The sequence below is a fragment of the Ctenopharyngodon idella genome, chromosome 17, assembly GCF_019924925.1.
Source record: "Ctenopharyngodon idella isolate HZGC_01 chromosome 17, HZGC01, whole genome shotgun sequence".
NCBI lineage: Eukaryota > Metazoa > Chordata > Actinopteri > Cypriniformes > Xenocyprididae > Ctenopharyngodon > Ctenopharyngodon idella.
The window spans coordinates 26,502,710-26,527,171 of NC_067236.1; the positions used below are offsets into that span (position 1 = coordinate 26,502,710).

At 37.6% G+C, this 24,462-nt stretch overlaps 1 protein-coding gene across 25 annotated transcripts in view; it reads left to right on the forward strand.

Annotated features, from left to right (window-relative positions):
* Window positions 1-4,942: 4,942 nt before the first annotated feature.
* Window positions 4,943-24,462, forward strand: part of nrxn3a (neurexin 3a) — a 350,095-nt gene continuing 330,575 nt past the window's right edge. For 14 of the 25 annotated variants that reach the window (XM_051867445.1, XM_051867456.1, XM_051867458.1 and 11 more), the window contains exons 1-5: window positions 4,944-5,135; window positions 10,291-11,469; window positions 16,741-16,758; window positions 18,008-18,037; window positions 18,247-18,258. In XM_051867445.1, the coding sequence (XP_051723405.1) occupies window positions 10,773-11,469; window positions 16,741-16,758; window positions 18,008-18,037; window positions 18,247-18,258 (757 nt within the window). In that variant the 5' untranslated portion in view covers window positions 4,944-5,135; window positions 10,291-10,772. Of the gene's footprint in view, window positions 5,136-10,290; window positions 11,470-16,740; window positions 16,759-18,007; window positions 18,038-18,246; window positions 18,259-24,462 lie in introns of all 25 variants that reach the window. The other 11 variants (XM_051867447.1, XM_051867468.1, XM_051867453.1 and 8 more) reach the window with 4 other exon arrangements.

Here is a 24,462-nt window from a genome sequence, read left to right on the forward strand (position 1 = left end):
CCTGTGATGCCAGAGCAGCTAGAAGGCAGGTTGTTTGCAGTTCTTAGGAGAGTAAACAGATGGTTTCGTTTGCTCTCTGTGTTATTGAGTACTGTACAGGTGTACTGTACTGTTTTATGTACTCAGAATTGCAAAGGCTGTCATCTGTTCCTCTCTTTTAAAGAGACGCTATAATCTGCACATTATCCGCTACTACCTGACAGTCATATTGAATGACAACAGGTGGCTAACATCAGGTTGTAATGCTTCAATATAAGTTCTCTGCAGGTAAACCTCTCATGGCATATGATATGTGGTAAGTTTGCTCTTTTTATATGGGCAAGTTAAGGCTTCTGTGTCAAAATGCAATGCTGCATAAAAGCATTATTAATATATGTAGCTGTGTCTTAAATTAAAGGATTAGTTTATTTCAGAATTAAAATTTTCTGATCATTTGCTCACCCCCATATCATCCAAGATGTTTAGGCTATGTCTTTCTTTCTTCAGTTGAAAAAAAATATATAGGCCTATATGGTTTTTTAGGAAAACATTCCAGGATTTTTCTCCATATAGTGGACTACAACAGCTACCAACGGGTTGAAGGTCCAAATTGCAGTTTCAATGCAGCTTCAAAGGGCTCTACACGATCCCAGCTGAGGAATAATTAGGGGCCATTCACACAGAACGCGTTTTTCCATTCCAATGCGCTACTTTTCCATTGTTTTTCTATGTTAACACACGCTAGATAGACGTGCAAAACCGTTGCGTCTTTTGCAGTGTCTCGCGCATGACATGGCGTTCTAAAAACACGGTGCTCAAGTTAAAATCAGTTCAACTTTTAAAAAACGCTTATCGAGACCTTGCGTTTTTTCCCCATTCCACTGCCCGCGTCTCGTGTTTTTCAAAGCAAAAACGCGTTCTGTGTGAACAAGCCCTAAGGCCGTGTGTCCACCAAAGCGTTTTTTCCAGCAGTTAACATACTTTTCCAATTGTTTTCAATGGGAGCACCGCATTTTTTAAATTCCAGGAGCGTAACGAGGCGCTGAGCGTCTTTTTCATGCTCAATCGCTGAGAGCTCGGCGTTTTTTACTGGTCGCCTTGAGATGAAGAATGTTCAACTTAGTAAAACGCTGCGCTCATCACTGTCACTTTTAAGCCCGTCATCCAATCAGAGTGAAGGAGGGGCGGGACAAATACAACACCGACCAATTGTCACAACATTCTTGCTGTACAACGACATTAACAAGCAGAGAACGGAACAAAATGGATGAGAAATTAATATTGCTGGACTCCGAACATACATAGCAAGTACTCTACATTGTGTCAACTTTTTAAGTCTGAAACAAATTACCTGCAAAATCAGTTATAAGTAACAGTGCCACGGATATTCCGTATCATAGCAACAAAGCGTCTCAAATGAAAAAAACGTTGCGCTGCTGAAGCGCTCTCAAGCGCTCACAGATAGGTGTTTTAAGCAGAACACCTAGCGTTTTCAGCTGGTTAAAAACGCTTTGGTGGACACACGGCCTAAGAGTCTAATCTAGCGAAACGATCAGTCATTTTCTAAAAAAAATTAAAAAAATTTTTATACTTTTTAACCACAAATTCTCACCTTGCACTAGCTCTGCAATGCGCCACGCATTACGTAATCAAGTTGAAAAGGTCACACATGTTGTAGGCGGAAATACCGAGCAAGTGTTTATAAAGCGAACATGCAAAGACTAAAGTTGTATAAGGTTATTTTGTCATTTAACAATGGAGTCTGATACCCTCTCTCTCTCCGCTACGTAATTAAAGCTGTGACAGTTGAGTGCATGAAGTGTCCAGCATTTCACACTTCGTTTTTTTCCGTTAATTTAGTGCATCATCCGGGTATTTAAAGTGTACTTTTTCTTTTTGGAATTTTCAGTGTGAACACACTACTCACACTATTTATACTTAAAAACGTCATAGAATAGTGCATAAGTACGTGAATTGGGACGCACCTTAAGTCATACGGCCTTTACACAAAAAAAAAAAAAAAAAATTAAAACAACAATGTCGGACGATTTTGAGATGGAGTTTTTCGCTCTACCACGGTACTTCCGCCTGTGTCACTCGTGACCTTTCCAACGTGATTACGTAATGCGTGCTGCATTGCAGAGCTAGTGCGAGACAAGCATTTGTGGTTAAAAAGTATATAATTTTTACATTTTTCTTTTTAGAAAATGACAGTTCGTTTCGCTAGATAAGACTGTAGAGCGCTTTGAAGCTGCATTGAAACTGCAATTTGGACCTTTATCGCTTTGGTAGCTGGTGAAGTCCACTATATGGAGAAAAATCCTAAAATGTTTTCCTCAAAAACCATAATTTCTTTTCAACTGAAGAAAGAAAGACATGAACATCTTGGATGACATGGGGGTGAGTAAATTATCTGGAAATTTGAATTCTGAAGTGAACAAATCCTTTAAATACAACATCAGTGCAGCCTTATATACTCTGTCATGCAACAACAACTTCAGATGCAATTTTTTTTACGTGTAAATGTATTCGATTGTAAGGGGTTTAAGCTGACTAAATGATTGGAGTGTCATTTCACAGGATAATTGAGTTATATTATTTTAATTAAAAATGGTGAGGTCAAAAAAATATTGAAAGAAACATGCATGGATGAATCGTTCACAATAAACCACAAAATCCACAGATTTGGATTCTCTCTGGGAAATCATCAATGTGATGGATATCCTTATTTATATCAATATCTTCATATATCCTTGTACGTACAGACATAGAGTGTCAAGATGGAGGCCTTATCTCTGCTCTGTATCTCCTATAGTCCAGATCCAGAAGATAAAGACACATGGAGTTTACATAAGACCTGGAGCACAGGAAGAGAAATAAAAAAAAACAAAAAAAAAACAGTATTGACATGCCAACTGGCCTGGCTGAGTACTAAGAATAACAGGAAATTGGTAGGATGTGAGTGAGAGAGGGAGATGTCAAGCTTTCAGGTGAAGAGACTTTTTGTTAGGGTGGTTTGGAAAGCTTGTCTTTGTGTAGTGTCTGAAATGTCTTGAAGGGGATAAGGAGAGCCAATCTGCCACATAGGGCTTGTAGATGCCTCAAGACCTATTAGTTGTTGGTGAATACTGGAATGGACAGACACACAAAAGATTGGAAGCATAACTTTCATTCTCACTGTGTGAATGACACCAAAACATAGTCATCTCACAGGCACTGCATGTGATAAAGTGCTACTGGACGAATTCCATCATTGCAACATGCTTACCTCTGAACAAGCTTCACTGCATCAAATACGTATCATACAGCTTCAGATGAGCTTGACTCTGCAGGCTGGAGAGGTTTGATCCATTCAACTCTGAGACACGCTCGATATTCTGTAGGATCTATGATGGATCATTGGGGCTGCAAATCAATGTCATAGTCAACGCCTATCGATTGCAATGTTAGTTTTTTAGCTTGTAGATTTCACTTGCGTCCACAAACTATCTGGAAAATAGCTTTATACTTTTCCACTGAACGCTTAACCCCCACTTTGGTTCAAAGTGCAGCTTTTACATCAGTTGTGTTTGTGGTAAAGTTCAGCACCAAGGACAGCGACTTCTCTTAGGCCACTTTAAAAACCATTAAAAAACTCATGAATTTATTGATTGTGGTGTAATGGATGAATAGATCCCCCATATCAAATGTCTTTATTTGGTCCCAAAGTGCATTATTACAGGGGAAAAATTCTACTTTTTTGAGCACAGTATACTTGTGAGAGGATAAAACTTAGAAAATGCCATATTTTGTGTCAAATTAGATTCATAAATGTACAAAAAATATTTAAAGCTGTTAAATGCTGAATGTTCAAAGACGAAAAGTTATAACTATTTCAAATATTGATCCGTAAAGATGACACATAACGCTTTTTAAAAAGTATTGTTTATAAAAACAAAAGATTTTATTGTTTGTTTAGATACTCTTGACACAAATGCCACAAAGACTGGTTCTAATAGCCTATAAAACTGTTTAGCGTTCTGAGTTTTATACTGAAAACTGGCCAAACATGACCATAGATGCATTAAACCACACAAAACATGTTATTTGCGGGTATTGCTGCAAAATAACACAGGCCTACTATAGGCTACTTTTAATTTTTACCAAATTTCTCTCAGTAGACCCCTTTGGAAAGAGAGAATGACTGCAATCTTTAGAAGCATTTTTCTGAGGGGACGTTGTGAAGTCAGCACATATCTACAAATTTTAGTGTTAGATTGTAGCCTATCTATGTTGCTCAGTGCCACCACAACAATATTCTCAGTCTCTCTTCACTCAAGAATGCAAGGACCTATGGGAAGTCATGAACATGGAGATGATCTCTGTTTTTACATCAGCTTTTGTCAAGGGGGTGCTGTATTGATTGACCAATAAGAATATACATTAGCCTACAGAAAAACAAATGTCCATCTACAAATGTGTCCAAATGTCTTGGAAGCAGATTTCTTTAGCTGGACAAATCCAGATCTCCTATCTGGGCTGGTTTCCAAGAACCACACACATACATGGAGAGTACATTGGATAATAAAAACAGATGTGTGCTAGAACAAGAACAGCTTCTTCCCTCGTGCTCTAACAAAGGAGAGACTCACCATATCTTCCTTGGCCGCCTGCTTGAGTACATTTTGGGAGCATATATGCAGATGTGACAGCATATAAACACAGATGTGAACATGAGAGAGAGAGAGTTAAAGTCAGGCTGAGAGCCGTATTGTGCAAACACAATGCTCACAGTTATCAAACACGACCGTGTCATAGATATTGCGTGTCCCATTTCACATGTAAATCTACCTATCGCTTCAAACAGAAACTCGTTTGTTTTTGGCTAAGTTTTCTGTCAGATTTTACTACACCTTTAAATGGCGCGAGCCTCGCAGTAAGAGGAAGGCGGGGTCGCGCGGCGCGTGTGTGAAAATCTCGTGATTGTCCAACAGTATCTCTGAGCGCGCCGCTCTCCGTAACTGCAAGCGAGCACGGAACGAGACAAGTGCACGCGGGTACAACATCCTTACAAGACCGCGAAAAAACGTTATTTAGTGGAGTGGACCTCAAATATAGAGCCTTTTGGGAATGTAATGTGGATTATTACGCTTTGGGATATGTTTACGAAAACTGAGGTTAGTCTGTTTCTTTTTTTGGTACGGAATGATCGGAAGCTCACCGGGATGTTATAAGTTCATCACTTACTTCGAGTATTTACACTAAGTTGGCTTGTTTTTACATTGTAAATCGCGGTTGTTCTTGAATTGTACTTTTATTTCTGTGAACCAAGCGCGTTGGACTGAGTCGAAATAAAAGACATTCGCTTTGTTGCTCGGGGAAGCGCGATAAAAATGTTAAACTACATCATATATAGGCCCACAAGAAACGAAAAGAGGTTTTACACACGCTGTCGAGCTCGTTTACGTTTACGCGTGTTTATTATTTTTTTAAGGATAGCCAGTCATCCTCTATACAGAGCACAACGTGGAAACAGGAGAATATTTCTGTCAGAGTTGACTGGTTTCGAGACAAAATCTGAGAGAAAAATAAACATGTATTCTCTGTCTGAAATACGCAATTACAGGATATTTCGTTTATTCTTATTAAGTTAGACAATATAGGCCTGTATTCTAGTAGTATTCACGAGTATTTCCTCCGTAAACATGTAACAAACAATTTCTCGCTTTGGTCTCAGGAGACCTGTGTTTTTCTTAATCTGTAAAAGTAGCTGTAAATAATGAATAAGAGTTCTCGGGTGTCTGTGGAGCCCATGTTCAACTGCCACTCAGGATAAACAACACGCATGCCCACTGCAGGTCCATCTTTGTGGATGCACTAGACATGGTCAAATACACAGGACCGCATATTCCATTTTTCGTTTTTCTTTTTAGAGTATGTATAAAAAGGTTTTTTATAAAATGCTCATATTTATTACATTAATTTTAAGATGCACACATGTGGTGTACACATTTTACTATTATATGCATTAGTGCACCACTTTATCCTGTTTTTTTGTTAGACAAAATGTGGAGTATATTTTTTAAAAAATAATTCGACTATTAACGCATTGCAGTGATTAAAAGATATTTACAAAACCTTATAAATTATTTGATATAAATCTTGATGTCACAATAATCGAAATGTTTGAACGTTTTTTTTTTGTTTTTTGTTTTTTTGCACATAACATGCACATTCAGCTCTTTTGTCTCGCTTTGAAGTGCTGAAGTGAGTCCAGTACATTATTAGAATATCTTAATTCATTCCCATCAATTTGTAGTGGCTCATTTAGATCTCCCGGAATTTAATAGACTTTGGTAATAATCCACCATCACACACTCGCGCTCTCACACACATATTTTAAAGGTAGGCTATTCAAGCTTCTGATTTTTAATATATTTTATATATTATTGGGCTACACGCTGTATTTGTATCTTAACATTTTTTACCGAAATGTTAACACATCCACACAGGCAGTATCGTTTCTGTTGAAATTGTCGGGGTAGATTATATTTCCTGAGCGCGGCCTTGTCACACACACTTTCATCGACGAATTATTTCACAGCTGACAGAAATGAAAATAAACACGTATGTTTGATATAAAAAATAATGCCTCAAATATTTATTCGACACGACGACCCATAAGTATAATTTCACCCTGTGGTGTTTTGTGACCTCTTTTGTGTGAAATTTAATGCAGTGCCCCCCTCACAAAAATGTAAATTATTTTGCCGTTGTATTTATACATGTGCACATTTATCTGCGAGGCTGAAATGCATTATTTTAGGTGACTGAATTGTGCTCTAATAATTTGGATCAAAAGCGTGTATTACACCACATTTTATGTGTAAATTCTGCACCATTTTAAACAGGTTAAACGTATAGCGAAAGGCTATTTTAAAACGATATTTTGGCGCACAAAAGCGTTTCAAATTTAATAGCCTACTCCATATTATTTGCTAAAATATAATTTACAACGATATTAATTTTTACATCTGTTTAAAATATAGGCTATTACATAAAATGGTTATCCAATATTAAAATAAGCGTTTGAACGTTTACATTTATATCATGTCGTTTCCCTTTATTTTTGTATCGTTTTGTTCTCACGGGTGTTGGTGTATAATCTCCATTTACATATAAAGCCAAGACTATCATAATGTAACTGAGGTATTTTTCTATAGAGATAAACGAATTAATTCAGATTGATAATTCCAAAACTTAAAATACACACATATATGTTTATATAAGGTGTTATATTTTAAATAAACTCTATGGAAAATCTAAAATATTATTTTTTGTTTTGTTTACTTAATATAAGTAGCGTTTTTCACGCAACATGTATACGTTTGTTTCCTTTTTTTTTTTTTTTTTTAACGAATATCGTTCTGCCGCGTTTTTTTTTTTTTTTTTTTTATTCTTTCAAATCGCCTTTTTGTTTGTGTCGCAGAGAGGAATATTTCCTATTGGCGTTGTGTAATGCTCAGCCTCCAAAACACTCATCGAATGTGCTCTGCCTTTCCAATACGCCGCAGTGTGACGTGATCTTTCTGTCTTGATCAGAGCCCTATATAATGCACACACTCCACACACCTTTATCACAGTGAAATTTGGTCATAAATCATATTACTAATCCTCTGGTTCTGATTATGAGGGGTATTATAGTGAATACTGGCACAAGGATGGTGGTTTTTAGGCAAGGTGATGTAATGCCATAAATGGCTGCTGCAGAACCGCTCCCACTTTAATCTGCTCACAAGTTGCTGTTCATCTGCAGTGGGTTGTTTAGGGGGTTGCTGGTGGTACCCGTGCCCACTCCGGGTCACAGGGGGGAGGCTGGATGAGGCCAGGTAGGAGCCTCACGCCTCCCTTTTGCCGGCTGGCAGCCCAGGAGGAGAGCACCGGACGCTGATGTCATCCATTTTGGCCCAGCTCTACCTCGCCCACACCTCCGTTCTACCACGCGGATGCTCGACGGCAACCGTGTCACGTACGGAGCCGAGCTCGCTGAAATGGCGTGCGCCTCCTCCCAAAGCCTCCATGATATCATCGGGGCGCACTGGAGGACATTTTGTCGCAGCTCTTCTGGTGTAATGGTTGAGCGTAATTGAGGCACCTGTGGTAAAACCCAGCTTTGTGTGTCTGATGAATGGTTGGGCCTCCTGTCATTAACATGCCCCCCTTCCACCATTACACCTCCCTCTCCTACTCACCGACTTTTTAAGCAGGATCCAAACGCAGGGCTTTATTTTGTGGTGTCGTGTGCCGTTCCCAGTGGAGTGTGTCAATCACATATCAATGAGGACAATGATGTGCTCAGTTTAGCCTTTTCACCTCTCTCCTCCTCTCCGCAAGCCCTCGCTCGACAAGAAAAAAAAGAAAAAGAAAAAGCACACATGCATATTTGGTGGTGTGGGCGCGAGCCGACGTGGAGTATCTGTTACAAGCACGCAGTCTCTCGCTCTTTTTCCCCTCTTCAGCTACAGCAGGCAGAGCTCTGACGGCATGCATTGTGTTTCGGCTCGGTTGAATCGCGTGGGTTGGTAGCACTATTGTCCTGCCGTACCTGCTGCCTACGCCTCTGGCAAGGACACGGGCAATATTAGATGACTATTAGGTTACACCTAGCATGTTGCCATGTAATTGGAGCCTATTCATTTATGCACGTAGGGGACACATGTTAAGAGGAGCTGGAGCTGCGTTTTGCCTTCACAAAAGTCCTACTAATCTGTGTTGGTTCAAGGCCAAACGTCAGCTCAGCATGGGAAGCTTCTCTCACATTTGTAGAACAATACAGGGCATTTTGTTTGTGCTTGAGGATGTTAAGAATTTTTGAATATTTTAATCTGTAAAATAAACATTTCTGTTGCCTTTTTTTGCTGCAAGGGTCCTAAAAAATAATATTTGAACATTACATTTAAATTTTAATGTCATTTTTATGCATTGCAATAGTTTTTTAAAATGTTGGACAACACCTAAATTATTATTATTATTATTATTATTATTATTTTTAAAACAAAATAATTACTTTTTTTTTTTTTTTAGAACTAGTGTATGGTGACTGTGGTACTGGAAATGTAGAGTATATGTCATGGGAATGTGTGGACATACATATTATTGTTTTCATGCATTGTGCATCCTGCAAAAAGCCTTTTAATTTTCCACATCATCAGATAAACATGGACTCGCTGCTATTGAATGATAGCTGGAGCGGCCATGTGAATAATGCTGCTAATTTACACGCTAGATGACCGATAACGGAAGGACCTTTTGGGTGAAATGTTTAAAAAATAGAAACTTTTAATTAGGTTTTATCAGGAGTAGCATTTAACATAAGTGCAAAACAATGACTCATTCAAGTGCATCTTTTTAGGATTATAATTGTGAAAGTGTACTGTATTCATTTCTTGAAGGGTTCACCCAAAAATGAAATTTCTGTCATTAAGTACTCACCCTCATGTTGTTCCAAACTCGTAAGACTTTCATTCATCTTCGGAACACAAATTAAGATATTTTTGATGAAATCCGAGGGTTTCTGAACCAGAGATAGGCAGCAACATCATTGCACCTTTTGAGGTCCAGAAAGGTATTAAAGATATCATTAAAATAGTCCATGCATGTGTGTGATGCTGACACAGGAGCTGGCCAATAACAAGCCAGTGTTCTGACACAGAACACGGAAGCACTGCATTGGTTTCACTATATTAACAGCGTAGGAGACTGACAAGGGAGAGAAGAAATTGTTGGATAAAGTTGTTATTTTTGTTTTGTTTTTGCGCACAAAAAGTATTCTTGTTGCTTTATAACATTAAGGTTGAACCACTGTAGTCACACACAGCAAAACATCCAGTGTTAAATTAACACTTTCAGTGTCACCCGGTGTTTATATAATCCGGTGTGGATTATATAAGCACTGGCAATGTTAATTTAACACTAACAGTGTTCATTTAATACTGGAGGTTTTACTGTGCATGGACTATTTTAATAATGTCTTTACTACCTTTCTGGACCTCAAAATGTGCTATGACATTGCTGCCTATGTGTGGTTCACATACCTCTCAGATTTCATCTAAAATATCTTAATTTGTGTTCTGAAGATGAACGAAGCTCTTACTGATTTGGAACGACATGAGGGTGAGTAATTAATGACAGAAATTTCATTTTTGGGTGAACTAACCCTTTAAATAATATATTTTTTTATGCTTTGTGTTTCATGTTTAAAAAAAATCACACACTAGATAGAATGAGACATTGTGGATTCGTTTATAATTTGATGCTTTTCTGTTTTGACAGCTAGACGGGGCAGAGTAACCGTATGAACTACATTACCCACAAGGCATCATGCAGACTGTGCTGGTTTCCCTAAATACAGAAAGAGTCCGACCTGGAGGACCTGTCAGGATGATTGAGGTCTGAGGAGATACCAGAAGAAGAAAACACCTCAGCAGACACACAGCACCTCATCTGCTTTTATTCTCAAGTCGATCCGTTCCAGGAAACGAGGAAAAAACATTTGATTGTCGCCTGCCAGAGATTGGATTGTTGTGCAATGTCATTGGCCTTATGACTGTTATTTAAGACTGTTCTCCTTACTAAGTCCCTCTCCTCTTTTAGGATATTTTTTGTTTGTATCTGCGTTGACGATCTCACCTCTTCTCTAGTATCTCTGGGCATACTGTGGGATGTACTTTGGATATACTGACCTTTGAACCAAAGCAAATTCAATGATTTCCTTCTGTTCAGGATAATAACCCCAAATCTCCAGCACTTTTACAATGAATTTCTTCAGATTCCTAGTCCAGTTGCAGCTGCTGATCAGTACTGTGCTTGGGCCCTGCTTGGGCCTGGAGTTTACAGGGTCGCAAGGCCAGTGGGCACGTTATCTCCGCTGGGACGCCAGCACCAGAAGTGACCTCAGCTTCCAGTTCAAAACAGACGTGTCCACTGCCTTAATCCTGTACTTTGACGATGGCGGCTTCTGCGACTTCCTGCAACTCATGGTGGTTGAAGGGAAGCTCCAGTTGCAGTTCAGCATCGACTGCGCCGAAACCACAGTCGTATCGGACAAGCGAGTCAATGACAGCAGCTGGCATTCTGCCACCCTGAGCAGGTACAACCTGAGAACTGTGCTGGGTCTGGACGGAGTGAGCAAATCGGGTGAGGTGCGGCCACAGAGGCAGTACATGAAGATCGTTAGTGACCTCTTCCTGGGCGGAGTCCCTCAAGATATTCGTATTTCTGTGCTCACTCTCCCGACGGTGAAGGATCTTCCGCCGTTTAAGGGAATTATCAGGGAACTGAAGTACAATAGCAAGGAACCTATTCTACTAAGCAGCCAGAGGGTCCGCATGGACATCGAGGGGATCTGCATGGAGAACCCATGTGAGAACGGAGGGACGTGCTCCGTTGTGGATGGGGAACCGCTTTGTGATTGTTCTAAGACGGAATATGTCGGCCGATTCTGCAACGAAGGTAAAATGGTTTATATTTACAGCTTGATAAACAATGCAACGTTTATTGGCACCCATCTAATTCTACTCAAAATTTTTACTGCTGTAATGTGAATGTTTCCCAGAATCCTTCATCCTTTCGCTGTTTCATGCTGCTGAAGTTTGACTCTAAGGTCTAGGTTAATGCCATCTCTTAACTTGTCTCATGAAAGCTGCCCTGTTCTATGCATTTGCAGGTGTTTTGTGCTTCTTGATCATCCTCCTCTGTTCCCTCATCACTTCATACAGTCAACTGAAAGCGAATGTCATTGAAATGTGCTACTAGCAAAGCCTGCGTTTTTACCTCTGTAAAGCACTAAGCTGTTTGTCTCTGGCAAGCGTTTTGTGTGTGTGTGTGTGTGTGTGTGTGTGTGTGTGTGTGTGTTAATCGTGCCCGGCTGAGGAGGTGGGGTGTTAGGATGTTAAGGTGCCTTTTCAGATCCCTTGGTTGTTTTTCTGAAGTGGCCATTTTAGTTTCTCTGGGGATTTGAGGAGGCCATTTCACAGCTCTGGGTTTTGTTGTTGCACCTCTTCAGCAGAGAATGAATCAGAGACGGGGGATAATTGCCTATTTTAAACATGTCAATTGCAATTCTTTATAGCGTCATTACTGGTTTTCCTAGAGAGAGAATTTAATGTCCTTGGTTTAATAATTCTTTAAAGAATATGCTAATATATGGATTTTCTGGTTTGGGGACATTTATTTTGTAAATATACTCTAAAAAATAGCTGTTAAAAAACTAAAATTTACACAGTAAAATACACTTTTTCATTAAAACAGTAATATGCCGTAAAACAAAGCATTCTGGGTAATATTATTTGTCATTTTCGAGAAAGTAACCTATAGGCTACTTTCTAGAAAATGACAAATATTACCCAGAATGCATTGTTTTTACGGTATATTACTTCTGTATGTTACAATGCATTCTGTATATTACAGTGCATTCTGGGTAATATTATTTATCGTTTTCAAGAAAGTAACCCATAGGCTACTTTCTCGAAAATGACAAATATTACCCAGAATGCATTGTTTTTACAGTATATTACTGTTTCAATGGAAAACGGTATATTACTTTGCAAATTTGTTTCATTTTTTTACAGCTATTTTTTAGTGTATAATCATAACTAAACTAATTTTACATTATACTGTACCACAGAAGAAAAAACACAACTTTTGAGTTCTTCTCCATGAATCATGTTTCCTGGTTTATGATCCTGATGGTAATGAAAGGTACACCATGAGTTTTTTTTTCATATTCCTCTGTTTGTTTTGATTATTTTTTGCTTCAAATATATCCTCTTAAATGCTTTAAGTTGTATCAATATGAATTTGATACATTTTGATTAGCCAGAAAACAATTACAGCAACGAATGTCTAGATATCCTTTCTTGATTAGGCCTAAACTTTTTTCCCCTTGTGTTTGAAGTGTTTAAGCTGGGTGATTGATCGGTGATCGGTGCTCTGAGCCCTATGAGTTGTTAGCCTCATTGTAGACACAACCTCTCCTGTGATTCTCTCCTTAATTACACAATTACCGAATGTGATTAAAAAGTCAGGATGCTATCTGTGTACTCTGGCATTTTATATAGAGCTGAATGTGTATGCATGTATGCTTGTACAGCCTCTTTCAGAGAAAGGCATATGTGTAGAAGACTGGGCACTAGGGTTAGATTTATAGCTTGTAAATAGTACAGAGTTTTGGGCTTGATTTACAGCCGTTGTTCCTCTCCATCTTGTTTGGCTGACTGGGTCCTGCAGTCCACTGATAGGGGCTAAAGCCAGACGTAAAAGCAGCTTTGATGGCTTTGAATGCTGGGAATCAGTTCAGCCAATCATAAAAGAATAAATAAACCTTTTTTTTTTTTTTTTTGGAGGCCATTTATATTGATGCACAGGGGCAGCCTAAACTGCCATGCAGTTTGTAAGATGACAGCTGAACTTTCTCCACTGGCATCTCTTAAAAATCCAAATAAAAACCTGTATTGTGAAATGCACACTAATGTGTGCCATCAGTGTTTGATAACATTACGAAAACCCACTGAGCAATCTTAATTCCATCTTAATCTTGTGTCTTCAGGCTTTTGAAACATCTGTATGTGGGTAATAAATATCAGGTTAGAGCCATATGGCAAGCTGGTCTGAAGTGTTAAGAATTAGCCTTACGTACGTTTGACTGAATCCAATTGCCATAGCAGCGGCAACAACAATCTGACACTCCTCTTGATGGCCAGATGGCTAAAATGGCCTCAGAACTGTTTTGCGTTGCCTTGGCGTATGTTCCTCGCTCTGTGAAAATTGTGATAGCCACGGCGCTACATCATTTGCGAAAGCGCGTAATCTTTTGGCGGATTAGAATAATAAACATTTGGCAGCAAAACAAACACTCAATCTGTCTTCCCATGTGCATGGTCTCTAAATTGGTACACTGAGGTTTATGTTTAAGCCAGCCACTCTTTACAAATCTCTATTTTTTTTATATAATTTAAACAAAGCAAAATTCAAAAGTCCATCAAGAGGATATGTAGAGTAGACCTTAGTTACTTTTTTAAGGTTAAGACCAGTGTTGGGTGTAATGCATTACTACTAAGTAATTAATTACAGTAATTTAATTACTTTTCCCTTGAAAAAGTAAGGGATTACTCTTAATTTTTCTGTAATTGAATTACAGTTACTTCTGATGTAATTGCATTAAATACTACATAGACTGTTGAACAATTCTGTATAAAACAATAGTGGATTTAACTTCAAAATTTAACGGCTAATGTTAAAATGTATGTTTTTAATGTAACCTTCCAAATTCAAGAATAATTTACTGTGTGCAATTTTTTATTATTTATTTGAAAGAATTAAAAGAACAGTTTCATGTCTATCCTTGTATTGTTCAACTGATCAAGGTTGATATGGAATTCAGAAAGTAATATAGCAATATTTTTAGAGAGAATAATTAGTACAGTAATCTAATTACATTGTTGAAGGTGTAATTACTAGTAACTAATAATTAATTTTTTTTTTTTTTTTTAGAGTAAATTACCCAACACTGGTTAAGACATTTATTTTTATTTATTTCTTTATTTTTACATCTATTTTTCTTCCCCTTCCACCAGAAGTTATGGTTAATTACGTAATTACGTAAGATAACTGTTTTTGAACTTAACATTTTCACTTAGCAGACGATAAGACGGGTGTAAAATTGTTCATAAAAATGCAAAAAATTAGTATTATAGTTAATTTAATATATTCATTTTATTTTAGATGATGGTGTCTAAAGGTGTTGAGAAATAGTTTGGTTTTATTTATTAGACTCCTTATTGCAGAGATCATTTCAATTTGGTGTGAATCGAGATTAAACTAATACAATCCTCATTCACTTGTTGATGTGCCACAGCTATACATTATTTTTTGTCTCACCATAGTTTCTGAGAAACTAGGTCATCGTAGAAGGCTGACAGTGCGTGCAGACGATCGTATTCCAGCCAGACATCAGAACTTCAGTATAGGTCAATTCAAGAGCTGAACACATCAATCAAGTCACCATGGCACTCACATCCTGAGTGTAACTCAGCATTCCCTGCTCTCCAATCACATCCTAATACTTTCCCCACCAGGTTAATGCATCTCATCAGAGGACTTAATGTCCTGTACCAGCCCTTAACAAGCACAGCAGACAGACACACGCTTACACATTGGAACGTGTCCCGAACTTGAGTGACCATGAGAGATGACATATTGCATTTCCAGTCAGTACAGACATCAACACATACAGGACTAAATTAATGTCTAATGTAGCTATAATTACTCGGCACTAAAAGCATTTAATGGAGGCAGACCCCATCAGGTTTCCCTTAATTTCCTGTATTAGCTGCAGTTTGTGTGCACTGGCAACAGATAAATTGGTTCTTCTGCCTGGCGGTGTCTAGTACTAAAAGAAATCAACAGTAAAATCTGAAATTCTTTAAAATCATATGAAATTATTCATCGTTATAATCTGGATAATTTCAGAGTTAGCTAAATGCTAAATATTAATACATAAAATAATATTTTAAAATCTATACCTACACTGTCAAATTGTTGGTTTAACTTAAAAAAGTAAGTTACCTGGTTGCCTTAATTTTGAGTTCATTGAAATTAAAAATTTGAGTTAGTACAATGAAGGCGATTGATTTAATCAACAGAAACTCAAAATATTATGTTATCTGAACCACATTATCTAAGTTGATTTGACAAAAGAAAAAATGTTGTGATAACAAATCATGAAAATAACTTTTAACAGTGTAGATATAGTTAAAATGTCTACATATATATATTTTTTTAATTTCTTTATATATATTTTTTAAAAATGTTAACATGCATATTAAAAAAAATATTTAAGCAGCCTGCCATAAGAGCATTTTTTTATCGTCAAATTAATACATTTAATAGTCACATTTAATTTAATGTTTTTAATGGTCACATTACATTTAAAAGCATAAATGCTACATATTGGCTGTTTTACCGTGTCTAAGCGAAAGCACATCACAATAATAAGCACCACTGCTAAAAATATCAAAGCTTAACAAAAATCACTGACCTCACTAATCGAGTAGTTGGATGTTCGGATGATCATGAACTATCCCTAGCCAGAACAGATTAGAAAAATCGTAGATTAGCTGTTTTTCATCACACAGAGCATTGCAATGCCCGTTTATCAGTGTTGGATGCCCTTTGGTTTGGGAGACGACCAGAGTGCATTAATGAAATGAGTCAGCTCAGTGCTTCAGTGCTAAAGGCCTGTGACAAAGAGAGAGAGAGTGTGTCTACAATGAGGATAAACACGGGCTCTGAGTATGGAACAGTGCTTTAGACAAACATCAGCGTCCCATAAATCCACAACCCTCTCTAAAGGGAACAGGTTCCGTTGCCTGTTTGGATTTATGGCCCAGGCGTGGATGTGGGCTTTGGGAGTGTGTGTAAGACATGGAAGATGAACTAGACCTCTTAGATGTTGTTGTGTCATGGTGTTTCATACACCATAGATCTGATCCCCCCTCCTCCTCATTTCCCAGGGAAAGAGGGGGCGGATGGATGCGAGGGGCATTTAAGGGTTTCTGTGTACATGCACAGGGCAGATGTCTGCTCAGTGCATGCTGGCAGGTGTGTCAAAGTTTGCATGATAGTTTTCATGCAAAGATAATATGAGTGGGCTCTAATGGCTGCAATGTTTGTCTTCTCTTTTTTCTTTTTTCCATTGTGTCTTCTTTGCTGAAACGCCATCAGAGGCCAACACCATCCCAGGTGAGTTTATAATATCGTTTAAGTTGTATTGAATTGTCTTTTACAGGCAGTGAAAGCATTATTGATGTACAGTGCACAGTAGTATTCAAATGTAAAGTAACATAAATCAAATATGCTTAAAATTATTGCTGTGTTTCTATTCAAATTTACCATAATGAAAAACGGAGTGTCTATTTACACTAAGTGCAAATAGCGTCCCTTGTTGGCAAACGCTATTTACACTAGCTCCGCCCACCAGCTCCGTCTGGTTGGGCCACTCAAGTTTAATTGAGTGGAATTCAACGTCTTCAGTGGTGCAGCGGTAGTGCATAAGGCTCGCAGTCCTGACTTTTACCGCAATCAACGCGGGTTCGAATCCACCTTTTGCCGAGCTCGCTCTTCTCAATTTTTCCATCACATATCACATCAGAAAGGCATTTATTTTCAATAAAAATGAAAATAATGTTCTAAAAGTGGAAATAAACTGCCTAACGAGTGTTTAATAATATTAAAAGTGTTTATTGGGTTAGGGGAAGGTGTAGGGAGGTTTTTTATTCTCCCAATAAGACAGCATCCATTTAATAATTTTAATAAATATAATTATTTACACTCTGTGATATTATTGCATCCTGTTAATATACAAAAATACTGAGGTGCAAATAGTATCTGCTAATATAAAGTATAGCATCTAGTTACTATTTACTCTTCTTGCAAAGAACTGCTACTTTTACATGGTGTAAATAGCATCTATCGATTCGCTAAGAAAATATGCTATTTTCACTTAGTGTAAATAGCATCTAATTTCTATTTACACTTAGTGTAAATAGCGCTGCCAATGAAAAATACTAAGATTCAATTCAACCATATTAGGGACAGATATTTCCTTCCATTTTATGATTATCATATTATGATTCATCTCATTATCATTTTATCATTATATTAAACAACAAATAAAATGCACTAGGTATTTTTATTATGTGGTACTGTTTTATTAATGCAATAAGTTTGAGGCTGTTTATTGTAAAAATAGCAATCCACAACGGTAACTATATTCATAAATATTTTATTACTCAAGGTCACTTTACAACCTAAAAAAGTTAAGCTGTCACATTAAATTAAAAAATTAAAAATACTACTACTTCTAATAACCACTTTAACAAGATCACAAAGTCAAAACCCTTTTCTTCTGCAAAGATGTGAGGTCACTGTATGCTCTGATACATACCTAAAGATGTTCTTCTCTTTCTGTCACTTTCTCTGTTCCTCAAAGGTTTTGCACACATGATGATGGCGGATCAAGGTATGCCACACCCTTTCACTGTTATTCACTCTGTTGCGATTTGATTATATTGCATGCCTGAATTGAATTGCTGTGCACTGAATGAGCTAAACAGTAATTCTGAATCTTGAATGCATAGATGTGGACTGTGCTTTGACCGTTTCTTCCTATCTCTCCATGCTTTCCTTCTGTGGATACTCTCTCTGTTGCCTTTCGTCTCCTTTCTCAAGCCAAGGGCAAAGGTACAGAACCGTTTTCTTCCTCAAGTTGTGCTCTCTTGTGTTTACATTCTTGTTTTTAGTACTTTTTTTTTGCTAATAGCTGCTCACCATGGGTGACTGGATCAAGAGTATAATTAAATGAGAGTTAATTGAAGGCAAATACACCAAAGGTATTCTGACTGCAGCCTGAATGGTCTGAACTGTAGCGTCTACCTCCCTGGTGGTCTTAAAGATATTTGTATCAGCTGCTAAAAATGCTTAAACTGCACAGTATGACTTGTTCGAGAATATGAATAACGCTTAATATGCCAGTGTTTGTTGTGGTTTGGATCTTTCATGTGCAATTTGTGTTGTGTTTGTGTTCTGTCAGGTGCCACAATTACTTCAGCTTTGTGTTTTTTAGAAAGAAAGAAATGAAGAGAATGGAAAGAACTGTGATATTTCAGTCTGGCAGTGCATGTGTGCTGTCATGTCATTTCATAGCTGGCTTCTCTAGTGAGGTTTGTAGATGGGCCCGATTTAGCTCTGACTTGCTGCTGGGCTGAGCATCCCTGTGGAACGCTGTTGAACCACATGTCATCCCTTCGTCTCACCGAAACCAATATTTCATTATGCCTCGGAGTGGCCAAATAACTTCATTCTTAAAGGCAGGACCTCTTAAAGGCACAATATGTAAGATTTTTGGATTTAAATATCCATAAACTCTGACTTTCAACACACTCAAACATATTTTAGTATGATTGTTTTGACCACGTAAAACAGTACTGAATTACCCCACAATTTTAATTCGTCAGATAAAGTGACATGTATTATTTCTGCCTGAGTCCCGTCAGATTGCTTTCCATCGGCTGTGGAGGTGAAGACGACAACTCCCAAGATTCCACGCTCATTCACGGCATCATCAAGCTACGCCTTTGTTATTGTTTTGAAAAAGTGACCTCTAGCGGTGAAACTTACATATTGTGCCTTTAATTGACTTCTTTATAAGTTCCCTGTTTGTAAGGTGATTTGCTGTATGTTTCTGTCTGCATTCAGAATTTTCACAAGAGATTAGGTGCATGAGGACATTTAGCTTCAGAGTTGGTTTGTTTTTTTGGAGCAGCCTGTGTGAAAACCTGATTATGTTTGTTTAAAGGGGACCTATGCCCCTTTTCACAAGATGTAATATAAGTCTCTGGTGTCCCCAGAGTGTGTCTGTGAAGTTTCAGCTCAAAATACCCCACAGATCATTTATTATAGCTTGTCAAATTTGCCCCATTTGGGTGTGAGCAAAAACACAAAGTTTTTGTGTGTCCCTTTAAATGCAAATGAGCTGCTGCTCCTGGCCCCCTTTCCAGAAGAAGGCGGAGCTTTAACAGCTCATGCTTCGGTTGCACAACAACAACAAAGCTGGAGAATCTCACGCAGCCAAAATGACAATTATCAGTAACGGTGTTCAGTCTTACATTGTTCAAACTGGAATTGGACACTGATGGAGAGACTCAGGAAGAAGTTACAACTTTTAGAATGCATCTGGACGTTTCTGAATGGTTAGTGGATACATTTATTTAGTTGATTTAACTCATCGACTAGCATGTGCCGTCATGTTAATCTTTTGTGCAAATCCAGCGTTTGTTTGTGAAGCAGTCTGGCGTAAAATCACGGCATGGTAACAACACTACTATAACAACTCTTCCTCTTCTCTAAAGCAGCCCAACAAGACCTCACCTCCTTTGTTGCATGTACTTGGGGGCAGGGTTTATGTAAATTTTAGGATTTGTGATGTCACCAACCTAGGAAGAAGCTCATTGTAGTCCCTACCAGCAGTTTGAAAAAAAAAAAAGTGATTTCTGTAAAAGAAAATTTCTCTCTTTGCATTGAACTCTGAGCGTCGTAACTTTGCAGATGTTATTAATGCTCAAACAGCAACATTACCCACTAACTAAAGTTAAAAAAGTGAAATCATAATCTAGGATCCCTTCAAGGATTGATCAAATGCAATGGTCAATTATGAAAATAATAAATGCAAGACTTTTTTTCAACTTCAAAACATTTAATTTTTAATATTTTTATTGGTTACAGTAGCATTTTTGGGCATTTGCAGATCTATTTGATTTTTCGAGCAGATAAAATGATCAAAATTCACATGCCTATTACGGTTCATGTGGACTTCAGAATAGTTTGCAGATGGTTTGGAAGTAATCCAGTCTAATTTGCAGAAAGGAACCTTTTTTAATTTCCATGAGGAATGGAAAAAGTTTAGTATTTTCATGTCAGACACATTCTGTATATGTTTTGGTAGCAAAACTAAAGGGACAAAACATGAGTGAAGCTGATGATGTACCTCAAAACTGGTTTACTGAACTATTTTTGTCCTTTTTTTATACTAAACCTGGCATTGTATACTATGAATTGTTTTTGGCATTAGGACAAATTGTTTGTGATATTCCTCATTTTAAGTCTCTTTAGGTAAAAGTGTCTGCTAAATGAATAAATGTGAATTAACACTTGTGGGATCACTTATAGGGAATACAGAATTGAGAGATCGAATAGGTGTGAAAACACCTGGACATTAGAAATGCGTAGTACAGTATAAAGGGTTTGGTCTTCTATTGCATTAGTGCTGATATGAACTAAAATGAATCCAGGCATATGCTGCAATTCCACTTGCCAACCTAGTTTTTTCCCTCAACCCAATTTAAGTGCTAAGTCAGAGCCCAGTCAGCAAGAACCTGGCAGACAGACAATACAGTATATAGCGAGTCAGATGCATTAGCACGTATTTGCCTGCGTCGCATCAAAAGCAGTTGTATTGTAGCGCTGTCTCCGACACTGTCTCTCCTGCTACCGCCTTGCGTTAAATCCCTCTGCTAGACGGGGGGACATTATTACAAATCAGCCTGGCTGTACGCCCAAGTTAAGACGACAAGGGCTTCCATTTAGGAGCCCATTTGCTTCTCCGCTGTGCTGAACGATACTACGAAATGTTTATTTATCTGCATTTGTTTCCATCGCCGTCTCTTTCACCTGTCACCGCCGAGCGAGTTTGTACAGCTCATGAATCTCGGAATGTTCCTCTTTTTTTTTTTTTTTTTTTTTTTTTTTTAATCCTTTCCTCCGAAACCTCTTGCAGTTAAACCTCAGGAAGATTCCTAATTGTAGTGCTTTGTAATATTTGACAGTGTTGTGTCTGCAGCACCATAGAGGAAGGATGTGAGAGGCAGCAGCTGTTTTTGGGTAGCCCAGGGCTTGTCGCTCATGTCTGCGTATCTTCGGGCTCTCGGACGCCATTCCTCGGCACCCGTCTGAAGTCAATCATATCAGTCAGCACACTGTTCTCCTCTCTGGCACAGGCATATGTCAGAAAACAACAGAAAGTCAGAGGACAAAGATGAAGAAGAGTCTCCAGGGACTTCCTGTCTGTCATTGTTTTTGATTCTGTCCTCTTTTCTATCCATGTGTTAGTTTATCTGTGATGTAACTACTTCTTTATTTTCTCAGAGGAACAATTTGGTGCTGAGAGGTTGTGCTTTCATAGCTTTGAAACATAACAGAGTTCTCATTTATTTCTATTTGAAGCTTTGTCTAGGATGATAGACAACTAAAACAAATGTTTCAGGAAAGTACTGAACTATAAAATGAATATGGATGTCAAGCTTAGATAATTTGGTCTAAAAAGAGTGTGATGAAAGGTAGTATTGAAACAGATGTGGTATCTTGGAAAATTTGCACACAGTTTGTGACATTTAATACCTTATCTGAAGCTGTAGAGGAGACTTGTGTGAGATTATTATGGGGTTCTCATTATGTCTCATTAAAATAAGTAAAATGAATGTGAATTGCATAGCATAAAATATTTAATGAAGTATTTAATGACTTCTTATTTGTGATAGTTTGTGATTTTGTTGAGATCTCATGTGTAACCCCAGATGTGAGACTAGGGTCTTTAAATCTCATAAGCAGAAGTGTCAATTTTGCTCAAAGCTTGCTTTTTTATAGCTTAGACATAATGGAGTTCTCATATATGGCAACTATCAACATTGTTTCAGATGTTTCTACTAAAATTCTTTTCAGACGAAGAATAGAAATAGACACAAATGAGTCAGTTGTTGACAAGGGTTGTGTATATAACTATATGTGACCCATGCTATCAAAATGAGTCGCAATGAACACATTTTATTATTTTAACATTTTCTATTAAAAAACCTTTAAAATGATGTATGATTTGTTGGAATCGGAAAAAAAATTACTGAGCTACACCTGTTTGAAGTTGATAGAGTCAGCAAAGTCAACTTTGAGAAAAATCGAGTTAAAGTTTTCTGAAGGTTCCAAAACAAAATCACCTTGCAACCATACCTTAAAATCACTAGTAATAACACCAGATTTGGCACACACCAAGTCAAAACCAAATATATATATATATATATAATATTTTCAACTTTTTTCCCCATGATACCAAATTGTTTGATTAACATTAATGAAACAGACAGCCATATTATTATTATTACCACTGTACATATTACCTACCTGTACTGTACCACACGGATCTAATATAATATTACACATCAGATGTTTTCCCCCAAAGGTTAACCAAATGTTCACTTAAGACATAACAGATAATGTTTGCGTAAATACTTGCCATGACAGATATTTTGAAATACTGTAATTCTGCATATGTGTATAATGGGATTACGCGCTGAGGCATCTTTGTGCGCATGTTTGTAATAGCGCGAGTAATATCGTTTTGTTTGCATCAGCATTAGTTTGAAAATCACATTTCATTGGTTCAGACTCATACCATCGAGAATTCGCTATGAATATTCACAAAGTTGGAATGCTGCGCTTTAAAATGATACCAAACTTGTGCTTAGGGAAGCGCCAGTCGTCCAGAAAGCGGGCAGAGAAAACGGCATTTTTTATGGTCAAAGGAAAGGTACTCCTCAGAAAATGTACAATTAAAGATGCTTTTAGATGTTTAATTGCTGTTTGGAGCATTGGGATCACTAGACAAGGGCTTAATGACCAAAATTAACATTTTTCGCTTGTTTTGCCTGTAGCTCGTAATTAGCCTGTGCGCGTTCCGACTTATTTTGCCAGCACGGGTCACATATATTAAATTTTATAAAATTCAAAATAAGATTTTAAAATTTAATTTAAATAAGCACAACATTAGAAATATTTAATGAGATATGAGTTTATATTGAAACAAATATATTCTCATTTCTGTTTCTGTGGAATCTAGAGGAGGCAGATGTGTTAGGGTCTTTTTTTTTTTTTAGGAGAAAAATCTGAAAAAGCAAGCTGTAGCAGAAGTTGCTCTCCATTGAGAAACAATCGAGATAATTGGGGATTTTACTTTCCTGTGCATGCCTAATGATAGTATGCTTTTGTATTTTACCTGTCTTTCCTTTGTCTGAGCTGGAGAGATTTTCATTAGCTTTTCAGTAAATGGATATTCTAATTGATATTTCTTTTTTTTATCATAATACCTCTCACACAGTGCAGTCTGTCTCACCTGTTCCTCTTTATCATCTTAAATCGTTTGCAGAAATATTTATTTTAATGAAATTAAATCAATACAAGTCTGCAAATATTGTCTGCTTTGCACAGCGGTCAGATTGGTTACTGTGGCTCTGGTCCAGACCACCCAGAGATTTCTGAAGTCATTCCGCAAGTGTGCGAGTCTTTGATAGATATTAGTTGGTACAGGAGGCAGTAAATGAGTTGACCTTTTCGGACAGCAATGGAGAGTCTGAGCTTTGTTACAGGACAGAGGGGAGTGGAAACACTGTAGCTCACGCTATGCTGATGAACTCGCATGCAAGGTAATGAATTGCAGTGCCATTATGCAAATACTATGCTAATTATCTAATCAGATTCGATTCCATTAACTATGTACCCAGCTTCCTAACCTTGAGAAGGCAGGGACTGATCAGCTCACTCTTTCTCCCCCCCCAAAAAAATCTCTTTTCTTTTCTTGATTTTTATATTCCAAACAATTCTTTCATTTTTCTTTAATTTTCCTTTTCCAGAATTTTTTAAATTCCCTTTTTTCTTTCCTTTTCAAACCTTTTTTTCTTGCATCTTTATTACTTTTTCTTCTTTTTATTTTGTTTTCTTTCTTTTACTCGTCTATTTCAAACGCTTCATCATTAATGCTCTTTTACTTTTCTGTTCCAAGCTAAACAGAACCTTTCCTGTCTAGACAAAATTGAAGCAACATCTCTGACCGCATTCAGAGATTTG